The sequence below is a fragment of the Xenopus laevis genome, chromosome 2S (assembly GCF_017654675.1).
Source record: "Xenopus laevis strain J_2021 chromosome 2S, Xenopus_laevis_v10.1, whole genome shotgun sequence".
NCBI lineage: Eukaryota > Metazoa > Chordata > Amphibia > Anura > Pipidae > Xenopus > Xenopus laevis.
In genome coordinates this window covers 147,503,088-147,519,048 of record NC_054374.1, presented here as the reverse complement: position 1 = coordinate 147,519,048, position 15,961 = coordinate 147,503,088, and the positions used below count along the sequence as shown (strand labels likewise).

Sequence of the window (15,961 nt, the reverse complement as noted above, 5' to 3'; positions counted from 1 at the left end):
CATACAAACCACATGTAAGGTCACATGAGCCAATTAACAGACAGAGTTCTGCCTTTTGCTTCCTCACTTCTTCCTGTTACAGTTAGTGTTGTAGTATTTCTGGTCAGGTGATCTCTGAGGCAGCACAGATAGAGTCACGAAATGGTGGTTCAAGGCAAGAGATGTAAAAGGGCAATATTTATGTAAATATATATTCCAGTTTGGTAAGATTCTTTAATATGTCATTCAATTTGATATAAACTATCTGTTGCTTAAGTATTCATTTTGGGGGTATAGTTTTCCTTTAAGTGTTGCTGCCATCTCAATCACTTACACTAGGAAGAAATATTCTGTGCCTTCAAACTTGGCTGTATAGAAAATATATGGAATAAAAAACATTCTGGAGAACATCCTTGATGCATATATACATATTGATATGTAATAACTGTTACCTAATACACTATGTCCTCTGTATTTCTCTACTTCTCCACTTTGATTCTAGGGCCCCTATCATAAGCCTGGCCCTGTCCTTTTATCAGGTCCGTATCAGTGTTGAATGAAAATGAAAAGCTAGATCTTCTAATAACCACTTTGAAACTTTATTTAAGCATTTTTTTTTGTGAAATACAAAATGTCATCTTCCATTTGTCATCACAACAAACATCCATGCTTAAATAAACGACCCACAAGTATTCGGAGAATAAATACGTTTTTTTAAATTTTTTTTAATAATCAAAAAAGGTCTATTCTCATACATATTGCAAAGCCGGTCTGAAGTTGATTGTTGGACATTCAGGTTAAGAGGAGAAATGCATTCGGCATGAGGCCCCCTTTCATTTCATGCACATTGCGAGTATCATGAGAATCGGATCAGAGTGAAGATACTTGAAATGACTTCACAATCCACCCAGCCAAGCACTTCTACTACCTGCTCAGTAAGAAAGGTCACAAGCACGTAGCACAATTTCATAGAAATATTGCAGTAAAAATATCAAAAGTTGTTCATACAAACAAAACATTCATCAGGAAGATAAACCCCACAAAGGCGCAAGGTGGCACATTCCTCTTCTTGGTACAATCCACTCGGAGTATGAAATTAGTTTCTGACCAACGAAGAAAAAAAAAAGAAAAGCAATTATTGCACAGTACAAAACCCATTTTCTAAGAGTTGGCTTTGGACCTGGGTATAATACTCAGATTGCTAAGCTACACAAGCAGATGGTTTGATATTATTTCTAAGGACATCTGTTACTGGCAAAGTTCCTGCGAGGTAAACCAATAACCGTCCAGTAGCAGCACAATATTCAGACACATGGAGCCAAGAAGAGGTTCTGATTTACAATGTAGAAAGCTGAAAAAAAAACCCAAAGTCTTCATAATAGTTCTGAAATGAAAGAAATGCAGGGACCAGCTGATGACCTTCTGCATTGGCACATGATGGACATTAATATGGCTTAAATGATTATGAATGGCAGGACTGATTGGTAAATGAGCTGGAGTGAAATCAACAAGGTACAACTTGCTCACAATATTTTGTGGTGTCGATAAAACAACCAGAGCTGCAGCCGCCACAATATCACCATAAAACAGTGACCAGGCTCAAAAATGTTGATTAGCCCTAAAGTTGTCTAGGAGTATGAACAAAGTGGTGACTAAGCTCATCGGTAGTAAAGTGGTGACTAAGCTCAGCGTTAACAAAGAGCAAGCAGAAAGGGTGAGTGGACCAAAACAAAGAATATGAAGATGGTGACTAGATCCAAAGTTAACAAAGCGCATGTAGAAATAGTGATCAGGCAAGGTTCAAAGTGAACAAAAAGCAAGCACAATTGTGATTGTGACTAGGCCCAAAGTTAACAAGGAGAGAGCAAAAATGGTAATTAGGCCTTATGTAGGAGCAGGAAAAAGAGTGGCTAGGTCTTAAAGGGGAACTCCGGCTTCCAAACCAAAATTTGATAAAGAGGCCCACATAACACCGAAACCCCTAATATGCCCATCACTGTTACCTGTTTCTTCAAAATGTGTGAATAAATGCCATTATCTATGCTGAAATCCAGCTGTTTAACAGTTCTTCTCTTTCTGCATCATTTGAAATCCTGGCAGGGAAGGAGGGACTAAACACTGATGTTACCAATTGTAACAACTTCTCCACAGCTTACAGACAGCATGCAGGAACTACATAACCCACAATGCATTGCACTGTGATGTTCCTTTCCTTATTGAAATCACATGTGCAGGGAATTGTGGGGTTTGGAGGATGCAGGCTAAGGACAGATGGCTGTTGATACAAAGTAACAGTAGTCAGCCAGCTCAGCAAAGTAGTCAGACAGATCAGCAGGAGAGCAGGGGGCTAGGCTTAGGGAACTGTTGCAAACCATTAAGAATCATGAAAAATCTGCATATTTTTTAATTGATGTATATTGCAAAGTTGCTTGAAATTATGTTTACTTTTCAAAAAGCTCAAGTTATGTTTGTGTGGAGTTCCCCTTTAAATAGCAAGCCAAATGGCAACTAGTTGACATTAGCTGAGCTAGAGTTAAAAAGAGAAAGTTAAAGGGTGACCAAAAGCCAGCAAGACTGTGCCCAAATTTAGAGCAAGCAAAGTGGTGACTGGACCTGCAGTTAACAAACAGCAGACAAAAAAGACGAATAGGATAAATGTCAACAAGACATGGAAATGTTAAGAAAGTGCATGTAAAAATTATGATTAGCCCTAAGGTATCTAATAAAAGGGATAGCTAGGGCTAAACTTAACAAAGAGCAAGCTACATGTGTAACTAGGCCCAAAGTTGGCAAAAGAACAAGAAAAAGGTGACTATGCAAAAAGCAATGAAATGTTGACTAGACCCAAAGTTCACAAAGAGCAAGGAAAGATTCCAGTAGGTACAAGGTTAACAAAGAGCAATAAATTGACGATTAGGCCTAAATTTAAATCAAAGAGATGGTGACTATGCCCAAAGTTAACAAAGCAATGAAATGTTGACCAGACCTAAAGTTAACAAAGAGCAAGCAATGACGGCTACTATGACCAGAATTAACAATAAAATAGCGATTAGGCCTACAGTTAAAGCAAGGAAATGGTGACTGTGCTCAAAGTTAACAAACTGCAAGAGAAACTATTGACTAGACCCAGGGTTGAAAAGAGAAAGAAAAAGGTGACTGTGTCCAAAGTTGAGGTGAATACGCCCAAAGTTAACAGGCTGAAGTCGTTACTAGGATGAGGAATAACTTCCCGGGCTTGAGACATTGCAGAGGGCCCTCCTGAATGAGACGTTTCCCGCAGCTGATTCGTGAGAAAAACAAGTTTTACCAGCTCGGTATAAGCCAGTCTATGAAGGACAAACATGGTTCTTGCAAAAGTAATCATTCAAATGATTGTGGCAGAGATTTGGCCCAGATTTTAACCAGCTATCACAGAAGCATGAGACGTGGCTCATTAAATCTGAAGGTTCAAACAAGACTTCCAGGCCAAGAGATAACGCTGAGAGTCACTTTGCTCCGTTGCTCCTTGAGCATCGGCACCAGGGCGGAGTGGCTCATTCCCACAGTCGAGAGCCCATTTACGGCGACAATCATATCCCCGCACCTGCGAAGCAAATCAAACGCGGCATTAAGAGATGTCACAATGGACTCCGGCTTGGAAATCATCCATTATAATGAGCTAAATGGCCTATAAGGTATTTATTTTATACCCCAATAATGTTTTTTGCAGCTCAACTCTAATCCTAAAATAAACCATTGAGGACAATTGGACGAGTTCAAGTGGCTTTTTCATGCCAACACCTCTTTTTATGGCAACATTTTATACATTTGCCTCAATAAAAAGTACATGTCTTTCTTGTGATGTAATGTAATAATAATATAGTGATTAAAGGGATAGTGCACCTTTAAGTTAACTTTTAGTATGTTACAGAATAGCCAATTCTAATCAACTTTTCAATTGGCCTTCATTTTTTTATTCTGTATAGTCTTTAAATTATTTACCTTCTTCTTCTGACTCTTTCCAGCTTTCAAATGGGGGTCACTGACCCCATCTAAAAACCAAATGCTCTGTAAGGCTACAAATGTATTGTTATTGCTACTTTTTATTTTTCATATTCCAGTCTCTTATTTAAAGCAGTGCATGGTTGCTAGGGGAATTTGTAATTGCTGAAATTGCAAACTGGAGAGCTGCTGAATAAAAAGCTAAATAACTCAAAAACCACAAATAATGGAAAATGAAAACCGATTGTAAATTGTCTCAGAATATCCCTCTGTACAACATACTAAAACTTTATTTAACGGTGAACTACCCCTTTAATGTACCTCCTGTTGTAAAATATACGGATATTAAAAGTCACCGAGGAGTTTCTTGACCATATAAAGTCAAAATTCCTTTATAAAGGTAATGACACTCCAAGGTGACTTCTAATATTCTTACATTTTAAACACAGGTTTTAGTGAGTCACATGGCAGAAATGAGCAGGATTATAGATGACATCACTAAGCCCTGTTTATAAGGATATAATTTACAGGATATTCATGGCCCTTGTGTCTTACATATAGTGAATAAAGTATCCCTTGTTGGAAAACATAAGTTACAAAGGAGTTGCAGGACCATGTAAAGGCACGGAACTCCGAGATGACTTCTTGTAACATAAAAGGAAATTATTTACAAGATATTCACGTCTCTTGTATAATATATAGTGAATAAAGTACCCCCTCTAGTAAAATATAAGGATATTGTAAGTTACCGAGCAGTTTCATGTCCATATAAAAACACGAGGCCAAAGGCCGATTGTTTTTATACAGGTCATGGAACTCCAAGGTAACTTCTAATATCCTCATATTTTACAACTGGGGGTACTTTATTTATTATAATACACAAGTTTCAGTGAGTCATGTGACAGAAATGACATCAGAACTCACCGTTTATAAGGATATAATTTACAAGATATTCATGGCTTTTGTCTATATTTCCCCCAGTCCCAACATACTTGAGCCGACCATCATAATAAGCAGGAGTCCCGAGCACAATCGTCTTGATGAAGAAAGGCTGGTTTGTGTGATTCTCCTCATATCCCCCGACAATACTGAAACCCCAGCTCCCCAGATTGCTCCTCCGCAGAACAACATCATGGCAGCTATGAAAATAACTGCAAGAGAGACCGTTACCCATTATTACACTGATATCAATGTATGGCAGTAGTGATGTTTAATGAATAGCACAAGTGGGGTAAGAAGGAGCGTAACAGTAGCTTAGGGCCTTATTTATCAAAATCTGAATTTATCTGACTATTTAAATAAGTCCAACCAAACTAGAATCCACGATTGGAGCTTATTTATTTTTAAAAAATAGGGATGCACCGAATCCACTATTTTGGATTCGGGCAAAACCCTGAATCCTTCATGAAAGATTCGGCCGAATACCGAACCGAATTTTCATATGCAAATTAGGAGTGGAAAGGGGAAAACATTTTTTACTTTCTTGTTTTGTGACAAAAAAATGATGTGATTTTTCTCCCGCCCCTAATTTGCATATGCAAATTTGAATTTAGTTCGGCCGAGCAGAAGGATTCACGGAATCCGAATCCTGCTGAAAAAGGCAAATCCCTGAATACTGGATTCCTTGCATCCCTATTGAAAAAGCCCAATATAATCGGATCAGAGACAAACACAAAAAAATCAAGCGATAATCCGAATCGTACGATTTTTAATCCCGAATCCTGAATTTTTTCTGGCTTTTTCACAAAAAGCCTGAATTTTTTCGGATTTTTGCCTGAAAAGTACAAAATAGTCGGATTTTTGGGGCAATTCCACCTCAGACCACATAAACTTCCTAATAGGATATGGACCTCTCCCATTGACTTATATACAACCTCGGAAGGTCTGAGATGGAGTATTTTCGGATTCTGACTTTTTCCATCTTCAGGGTATAATAAATCGGATTTTATAGCAAAAAAAAAAAAACTAGATTTTTTTTTTGAGTTTTTGACTTTAATAAATAACCCCAAATGTGTTTCTTTGCCATTTCCTCAAAAGACACAGCCATGTGCCATACTTGATATTTGTTTTTATGGATTTCATACAATGAAGATTAAAAAAAAAAAAAAGTGAATTTAATTAATTGATGGTTCTGATGCCCACTGGCACAAAAGTCAGTTCAGTTCACTAGTGATGTACCAGGTACAGAAACCCGTTATCCAGAAAGCTCTGCATTACAGGAAGGCCATCTCTCACACAGTTCATTTTAAACAAAAAAAATTACATTCTTTTTAATTGATTTCCTTTTTTTTTTTTGGTAATAATAAAATTGTACTTCGTGGTGACAAAATTGCACAAATCCATATCGGTGGCAAAATAATCCCATTGGGTCTATTTAACGAAGTGATTTAGAAGACTTAAGGTATGGAGATCCAATTTACAGAAAGATCCCTTATCCAAAAACCACAACATCCTAAGCATTCCTAAGTCCCTGGAAAAGTCAGGTTTTACATATAAGGTGGAGAATACATTGTGTAAAGTAATGCCCCTTGTTACTGTAAATCTGCTGTTAACCCCTTCCAGACCACAGAACACATTGGGGCAGATTTATTAAGGGTTGAATAGTAAATTCGAATGTAAATTTGAATGTGAGATTAATCAAAGCTCGACAATTTAAATATTGGCCACTAGGGATGGGAGAATTTTTTCGCCTTGTTTTGCCGAAAAAATTACGCCCATAGACTTGTATGGCGGCGTGCGTCAAATAAAACAATTCCGCCGTGCGCCAAAATGTTACTTTAATGGGCGTCTGCAACATTTCGCCGGCGGGTCAAATTTTTGGCGAAACTAAATGAGTCAAATTCGCCGATCCCTATTGGCCACCTAAAACCTGCTGAGTTCATGTAAAAGCCAATGGCAGAGGTCTGTTGAACAATTTGAATATGTTAATTGCCTTCCTGACATTCAAGTTTTTTTCAGGGGGGGGGGAAACTCAATTCGAATTCGATTTGAATTTTCGGGTCGGGATGTTCAAATGTTTTCTTAAATAACCTCCCATTCAAATTGTGATTATATTCAAATTCATTTGAGTAAAAAAAAAAAATTCACATTGATTCGAAATTCTACCTTTGATAAATCTGCCCAATAATCTATAGTGCCGGTATAAAAGTTCCATTGCACCCACACCACCCCATGTTTCCTTTTAATCAGTGCTGTGCCGTTTATTTAATGGAACAATAATGAAAGGGTTAAGTGTTAAAGAGCAAGAAGTAATTTGGACATTATTTCTCCACAAGGAGCATTTTACATTGCAGCTATTGCAAGGCTGGTGCAGCTTCCATGAACCAAATGAGGCCGAGGGTTGAGGCTCTTCACGCAAGAGCGAGGGAGTATGAAGGAAAATAATTGAGGTGCTGAGAGAAATACAGTGGTTAGTAGAAATGCATATTAACAGTGAGCTCCAGCTGATGTAGCTTGCTAATGATGCCTTTAAAAATAGAAATATGACTTGTGCTAGAGTCCATGCAAGGACAATGAACATTTACGCAGAAAACTGGAATTAACTGACGTTCATATTAAAGGGGAACTCCACCCAAACATAACTTAGGCTTTTTGAAAAGTAAACATAATTTCAAGCAACTTTGTAATATACATCAATTAAAAAATATGCAGACTTTTCATGATTTTTAATGGTTTGGAACAGTTCCCTGAACCTAGCTCCCTGCTCTTCTGCTGATCTGTCTGACTACTGTGCTGAGCTGGCTGACTACTGTTACTTTGTATAAACAGCCATCTGTCCTTAGCCTGCATCCTCCAAACCCCACAATTCCCTGCACACGTGATTTCAATAAGGAAAGGAACATCACAGTGCAATGCATTGTGGGTTATGTAGTTCCTGCATGCTGTCTGTAAGCTGTGGAGTAGTTGTTACAATTGGTAACATCAGTGTTTAGTCTCTCCTTCCCTGCCAGGATTTCAAATGATGAAGAAAGAAACGATCTGTTAAACAGCTGGATTTCAGCATAGAAAGTGGCATTTATTCCTACTTTTTGAAGAAACAGGTAACTGTGATGGGTATATTAGGGGTATCTGTGTTATGTGGCCTTTTTATCAAATTTTGGTTTGTAAGCCGGAGTTCCGCTTTAAGGATAAATATTTTCAAGGGAAACTATTACTCTTTTTTCATACTCCCAATTGCAATGGCAATTAACTTTTTACTATTTTATCTTTTTGGGACATTTTGTTCTGTGGCATCTATCCTGTGAACAGAGGTGCCTCCATGTTTCCTTGGCCAACAGAACACACACTTCTGGCTTCTTACAAGGCGGCTGTAACAGTACAGGAGGGCTATGAGTAAAGTGCTGCAGAAAACATTGGTGCTATAAAAATTAAGAATGCTAAATAATGTATGCAAGGAACATTCATAAGCACAAACCTGGGAAGGCCCAGCCACATGACCCATGATGGAGACCAACTGGCATCGTATTCATTTTCACTAACTGTGCTCATTTCCTCTTTGCCTTGGGTCTGCTCCTCCACTACCTCCACTTCGATTGCTTTCAGAGAGACCACCGAGGAGGTGGCGCTGGCTTTCAGCATGGCCACTGCTTCACTGTGACTGAGATTGGTCAGATCAATGCCATTGATACTCAGCAGCACATCCCCTTAACAGGAAAGCAGAAGTCAGTATTAAATATGTATTAAAACAAGTGACTTTAGACCTCATCACGCTCATCACTTTAAACATTTCAGAATGTAGCGATACCTGAATTATGGGGGACAGATCCTGCTCATTATAAACTCCTAAAACCTAATTTTACAAAATCTGAGAGAGAAACATTAAAATCTCTAAAAAATAATGAGAATACATTCTCATACATTGTCAATTGAATAAGGAAGACTTTATGACGGAAGCAGTAAGACAACTCACTACCCCAGGTCATTATGAATTCATTCTTTGAACTGCACCAGAGGAAGGACCCGTGAGGTGGGAATCATGTAGTGCTATACATCTCTAAATAAACTACATTGATGCTGTAGGGATGGGATGGCCCCAATTTTTTTCGTTGGGGATCCTGGTAAGATCATGTTACGCACTAGCGGGGGTAAGTTAATATGTTGTTGCAAAAAACCTTCACGGAGCCATTGCGAATGTTAACGACCACGCTTACTTCGTTTTTGACCAATTACCGACCTCAACGACTTCCTTACAGTGTGACCAAATGGCATTTGGGAACATTCGCAGTGTATGTCATAAACTGTTGCAATCGCAAAGCGTATTTTGCAACAAAATATTTAGCGAAACTCCAGAACAGGTGTTAACGCTAACTTTTGCTTAGCAATGTAATATTCGCCAGCAAATTATTTTACATGGCGAGCAGAGCTAAACATTCACAAAAACGCCATTGTAAATATTCCTTGCCATTTTGAATTACTTTCCCCCTTAAGGGTTATAAAATCTATGTTGCAGCTTTAACAACACTATACTGTGCCGTCAAGCTCTATGCCTAGCCCTAGTCTTGTGGGTAAATCTCCATTGATTTATCTATGATGGCTATTAATACTACACACACACACCTCTCCTGATTCTGCTGTCCCTTGCAAGACAGCCGTGAGGTTGGACGCTCGTCACAAAGATTGGCAGCTCTCCACTTTTGCTGCCCCTTCCCCCTGCCACCGTCATGCCCAGAGATTCCTGGGGCTCTTTCTTCACTGTAATATGTTTTTCTTGGCATTTAACGCACTGGGATAGATCCTAAGGAAAGGAAAAGTATTTGTGATTAGAAATCCTAAAGACAAGGAGAGACCTTGATCTCCCCTTATAATATCAATACTGCATATTCAATAGCCTATAAAGCCTAGTGCATCAACATTATTGCGACTAATATGAGTATAAAGTGGGAAAGATGTAGAAAATGACAAATGCTTTCAGCCCCCCAATATTTCCTAAAACAGCAAGTGCAGCTATATAATTAAAGTTTGTGAGCTTCATACATACAGAAGTTTAATAGCACATGTGGGTGGATATGCACCAATAAAGATGTTTCAAGATGCGCTAAGTAAAGGTGTTCACAGTTTTATCCTATTCCTGGCTTTGGTCCCATAAATAAAAAATATAGGCCCAACCACTGCTGGGTGCATCTTCAATATACATTGCAAGTGCCAACAGAAATGTAACAGAAAGCCCTCCGAGATACCCTGAATTTTCTTGGAAAGTCCCCTCTAAATCCATCCATAAATGGATTACCCAGAAATGCTGGAGTTATAATATTTTTACCAAGCAATTGTTATCATGTCCAAACCAGAGCAGCAGTAGAAGAAATCAAGCTCTAGACAGAAAGCTGCTTGATGCCATAATAACAATTTTCATAATCGACCTATTATTATAAGAAGGATGCAGTGGTGCAGCCGTTACCTTATGTGCACTTGGCCTGTGGTGATACACTGGCTGCGTGTGATGGTGGGGCTGACTGTTCCCCACATCTCTTGTTATATTCCCAGGTTGCTGCTTTACAGGTCGAGATACAGTTAAATTAACACGTTCCCCACTGCCCTAGACAGAAGACAAACACCAAGACATGTTATAAACAAAAACACTCCATTCTCTTGCTTTATTTTTCATGATAGTTGGTATAATAGTGCAAATATCCTCTTAGGTAAGGATTCATAGCCTTAGGGTCAGGGCACACGCTTAGATTCGAGGAGATAGTCGCCCGGCGATAAATCTCCTCTTCTTGGGGGCGACTAATCTCCCTGAACTGCCTCCCGCCGGCTAGAATGTAAATCACCGGCGGGATGGCGCTCGGAGCGATTCGTTTTCCGAAGTCGCCCGAAGTTGCCTTATGAGGAGTGCAGTTCAGGGAGATTAGTCACCCCCAAGAAGAGGAGATTTGTTGCCGGGCGACTAATCTCCCCGAATCTGATCGCGTGTCTCTGCCCTTACGTTCACTAATCCAACCAGGCATTGTATATGGGGGAAAGATGGAATAAAATTTCTTAGATCAACATCCACTATTAGTACTGCCCAGTAAGGCTATTTCTAATGAATCCCTATGTGATCTTGTCTGGGATGAGGCGGATTATATTCATATTTTGCATTTGGGCATTAATAGGTGAGGGATACCTATCAAGAGGTATTTGACTGTGATTTCCACCATCTTGGGTCGATGGGGGGTCCTACAATATTGTCAACTGCAGCATTTAAATATCTCCTTGGTATATGGTATGGATTCATTTTCAGATAATAACTTCCCTACAAATAACATTAATCTCGCATAACTAGTAAATACCTGGATAATCTGAGCAGCCAGTTCTGGAGTTCCATGCTTTAAGTCAAGTCCGTTTATGGCAAGAACTCTATCGTTGCTATGCAGCCTCCCGTCCTGCGCCGCCAGCCCCCCTTCTAACAGATCCAGAATAAAAACTCCCGATTCATCTGTCCTGCGCACAAGCTTAATGCCCAGCTGTTCATTGGAGCCGCGTTTGTTGAGGGTGATATGAAAACTCTCATCTCTCTGAGAGCTGCCGTCCCCGTGCCCATGCGCTCGGCTTCCGAAGCGTCTCTCCCGCAGCACAGTGAGATGCAGCACGCTGCACGGCTGAGACAGGACCCATCGGGCATAGTTATGTGACACATTGCTGATATCAAAATTATTCACCTGGGGAGACAAAACAAATGGCTGTATTATCTCCATTCTAAATGTTTTCATATTTAATTAACATTACTGGATAATATTTAATACAATATGAATACTGAATTCATATTTAAAACCAGACATGCAATTATGTAAAGCTGAAACTGCTAGCAACGTAAAAGGTTGAATAGAATTTTACATATACAGGTATGGGATCCATTATCCGGAAACCCGTTATTGAGAAAGCTATGAATTCATTTTATCCAAATGTTTTCTCTGTAATAATAAAACAGTACCTTGTACTTGATCCCAACTAAGATACAATTAATCCTTATTGGAAGCAAAAGCAGCCTATTGGGGTTATTTAATATTTAAATTATTTTCTAGTAGAATTTAGGTCTGAAGATCCAAATTACTGAAAGATCTCCGATAACAGGTCCCATAACTGTATATAAAAGAAATCTTACTTGAAGTATCTGGTCGCCGGCAAGAAGCCTCCCGTCCTTGGCAATCACGCCGTCCCGATAGATCTCCTGGATCACAATGTTTATCAGAGGAGTCTCGTTCCCACCCACTATGCTAATTCCAAGCTCAATGTAAGGATTGGAGCGATGGATTTCAATGGTGGTGATTTCGCCTTCGGGCAAGCTGGGAGGCGGATGTGTAGCTGTCAGGCAAAACAGAGAGGGATATCGATGGCGTGTTTATGGGTCAAAACATTCAGTTGATACATGGAGAGAATCAATATTGTTCTACACGGTGAGACAAACATGATATATTATTTATCAGGCAATTCTTAAAGGAGACATTTTGTGTAAAAAAAAAAAAAATGAACATACCAGTGAGTTATACTCATTTAGATATAGAAGAATTGTGCTTAAAAAAGTAGTGTTTCAGGCTGATTTATTGAATATTTCTGCAAAAACCCTAATAATCCCTCCCTTCTCCTCCACTTCCAGCTCCCTGAATTCCCAGGCTGTGCAGAGGAGCCGGCAGCACTCCCCTCACTGCACTGTAGGACAGGAACCAATCAGCAGCTAGTAGGACCTGATAGGGAACTGAAGCCTGTCTTTGCTTGCGTGACTGCAGGGCTGTGATTGGCTACTGTGCTTCTGGTAGGGACCCACCCCTCATTTGAAACAGGGTCAAGGACCAGGGACAGTGAACATCTATAGGGAGCTCTAATAAATTGGCTATTTTTAAAGATAATATTAATTTTTAGCACCATGTAAAAGCAACATCATATATTACTTATAATTGCCTACAAAATTAGGGTTTCTTCATTTATCCTATATGTCTCCTTTAAATAGTACATGCAGCCAGCATGACCGCTGTCTAGTTCAAGTCCTGCATTTGTTCCAAATGGAAGTCATTTCTTCGGAAAGAGGCCGAAAACATGGGGAAACCCCACTGCCAAAGTCCCAGTCTCTGTAAGGGCCCCGTAGAGTAAAAGGGGAACTAAACAAATTCCACATGTTGATTGGGTGTGTAGGATGGAACAGTATGAGAAGCTCAATACTCCAGTATACCCTACAGCAGTGCTGTCCAACTTCTATGGTACCGAGGGCCGGAATTTTTCTAATCTACATGGTGGGACGATAACGGAAGCCAGTGTTAGCCACTCCCTGTTTTTAGACCACACCCACTTTAAACCACACCCATGTTACCGCAAGACCATGTCCCCATTAATAGCACACCAAAAAACCAAATGGTTGGTGCTCACTGCAGGCATCAGGGCCGGAACTAGGGGTAGACAGAGAAGGCGGCTGTCTAGGACGCCATCATTGAGGGGCGCACTTTTAAGGGGATATTTTTTTTTTATTAAATTTTTTTGTTTTTTTCAAGCGTTTATTTAATAATTTGTTTCAGTAATCATGGTCACCCAGTTGGGTGGAATCCATCTCCTTCACCTTCTCCCTCTTGCCAGCAAGTAATAGCTCCTTCTGTGCGGTGCGGCAGTGCAGTGAGACGTGAGTATACGCGTCAATGACGTCACTGATGTGTTGGGTGGCAGAGAGAGGCAGAGAGCTGGTGGCCTGCTTGGAGTGGCTCACACTTGCTGCTCTCTGAACTGAAGACATTCTTTATATTACTGTAAAGTGTGAAGCTTCCTGCTGGCACAGCCAGTTGAACAGCCCTGCCCTACAGTTTAGAATTATAGTCCTCTGTGCACTGTGTGGTGGGTCCTTGCCAATAGTGAGTTACGTGTGTGCATATAATACACCATTGTGCTGGTACAATAAACGGTGCACACATAAGCTCAAGTTGGAATGCCTTGTAGATCTGGAGCACAGAAGACAAGAAGGCAATCAGTTTACTGTCTATAGCTCAGATCAGATCTACAAGGTGTTCCACCCTTTGCCCATGCCATATAGGAGTGTTACTATTTAGCCACTTAACTATAGAGGTAGCAGATCCCGTTGTTACAGGGGAGCCTGGGCGTCTGGTGCATAAAATTCTCAGCTAATTAATAACTTTAAAATTCACACGCCTGCAAATGAACAAGAAGTCGGTGAAAGGGGGCAGGCTTAGGGTTGCTGTGCACACTGGGCCCCTTCAAAGTTTTTTTGTGGGGGGCTTGGTACCCAGTACCACTATTTACACCACTGCGGAAATATATATATATATATATATATATATATATATATATATATATATAATATATATACAGTAAATAAAATATTATATCATATAATATATATATCTATTTCATAGTAGAAACCCAATTTATGTTTAACCCATGCTGTACAACTCATGCCATTGATGCAGTGGTTGGGCCCAATTTGTTATCAGGCTTGCCGCTTCTTGACCTCTCAGTGCCGTTCAAAGCCCCACTCATGAAAGGTTGCACCACTATTCAGCTTTCTGGCATGCACTCCACAAACTCCTCCAAGGCAGTGTATAGTAAAATTACTTATTTCACATAGAGCAACAAAAACACCTTATGCGTTTTGCATGTGTCCACTCGTAATCATGGGCCACTCATGAAAGGGCAGCACTTGTTATATAATAGCGCTCTCCCCACCCCTCCGATGACATCAGAGAAGCGGAAGGTCAGACACAGGTATATAAATCAGTGCAGTGCATTGGGCCGGGTCAGGACAGGGTGTGGTATAAGAACATTTTGACCCACACAGCCCTATTAGAAATATAGGAAAATTGTGTGAGCCATAGCTTCAACAATATATTCAGTAGATGGATCCAGGCTAGGCTTGCAGGTGTATCTAGAAGAGCAAATAAACGTTCTCCCCAAATCTTTCCCAGCCAAACCTTCAAGCTGGGCCCCCTGCCTCTATTCCAGGTCCCCCCGGGACAGTATAAGAACCAATGGCCTAATAGAACAAAGGCTGACTTAGAATAAAACTAATTCTACACAGCCAGACCCAAGTGTGTCAAAAAATGGCTACAGAGGCTACCCCACTATTCTAACTTGCTACAGCATGTCCATTGTTTTTAAGAAGAGGCAAAGAATGTATAAATTAACTTTTAGGGGCAGATTTACTAAGGGTCGAATATCGAGGGTTAATTAACCCTCGATATTCGACTAGGAACTAAAATCGTTCGACTTTTTAGCGCTAATCCTACGATCGAACGATTAAATCCTTCGAATCGAACGATTCGAAAGATTTTAATACAACGATCGAAGGAATATCCTTCGAACAAAAAAACGCTGGCAAGCCTATGGGGACCTTCCCCATAGGCTAACATTGACTTCGGTAGCTTTTAGCTGCCGAAGTAAGGGGTCGAAGTTTTTCTTAAAGAGACAGTACTTCGATTATCGAATGGTCGAATAGTCGAGCGATTTTTAGTTTGAATCGTTCGATTCGAAGTCGAAGTAGTAGTCGAAGGTCGAAGTAGCCCATTCGATGGTCGAAGTAGCCAATAAAACACTTCGAAATTCGAAGTTTTTTTAATTCGAATCCTTCACTCAAGCTTTGTAAATGTGCCCCTTAGTATGATGTAGAGAGTGATATTCTGAGACAATTTACAATTGTTTTTAATTTTTTTTTTTAAAAATGCATGTTTTTTGAGTTATTTCGCTTTTTATTCAGCGGTTATCTAGTTTGCCAGGGTCCAAATTACCCTAGCAACCTTGAGGCTAAAATAAGAATATGAGAGGACTTCAACAGAAAGAAATTAATAAAAAGTAGCAATGACAATACATTTGTAGCCTTACAGAGCATTTGTTTTTAGTTGGGAGGCAGTGAACCCCATTTGAAATCTGGAAAGAGTCAGAAGAAGAAGGCAAATAATTAAAAAATTAGTAAATAACGAAGACCGAGCGAAGTTGAATTGGCCTTTCTATAACACACCAAAAGTTGACTTTACGGTGAACCACAAAAACAAAAGCCTTTTATTAAACAGCATTAATGAGACTCATCCATTCT

General features: G+C 39.8%; 1 protein-coding gene across 2 annotated transcripts in view; it reads right to left on the bottom strand.

Annotated features, from left to right (window-relative positions):
* Positions 1–556: 556 nt before the first annotated feature.
* lnx2.S (ligand of numb-protein X 2 S homeolog) overlaps positions 557–15,961 on the bottom strand; it is an 89,318-nt gene continuing 73,913 nt past the window's right edge. The window contains exons 4-10 of one of the 2 annotated variants that reach the window (XM_018250271.2): positions 12,041–12,240; positions 11,229–11,597; positions 10,355–10,492; positions 9,517–9,694; positions 8,375–8,603; positions 4,953–5,111; positions 2,392–3,562 (exon numbers count right to left, since the gene is read on the bottom strand). In XM_018250271.2, coding sequence (XP_018105760.1) covers positions 3,427–3,562; positions 4,953–5,111; positions 8,375–8,603; positions 9,517–9,694; positions 10,355–10,492; positions 11,229–11,597; positions 12,041–12,240 — 1,409 coding nt within the window. In that variant the 3' untranslated portion in view covers positions 2,392–3,426. Of the gene's footprint in view, positions 1,083–2,391; positions 3,563–4,952; positions 5,112–8,374; positions 8,604–9,516; positions 9,695–10,354; positions 10,493–11,228; positions 11,598–12,040; positions 12,241–15,961 lie in introns of those variants that run through there. The other variant, XM_041584512.1, reaches the window with a different exon arrangement.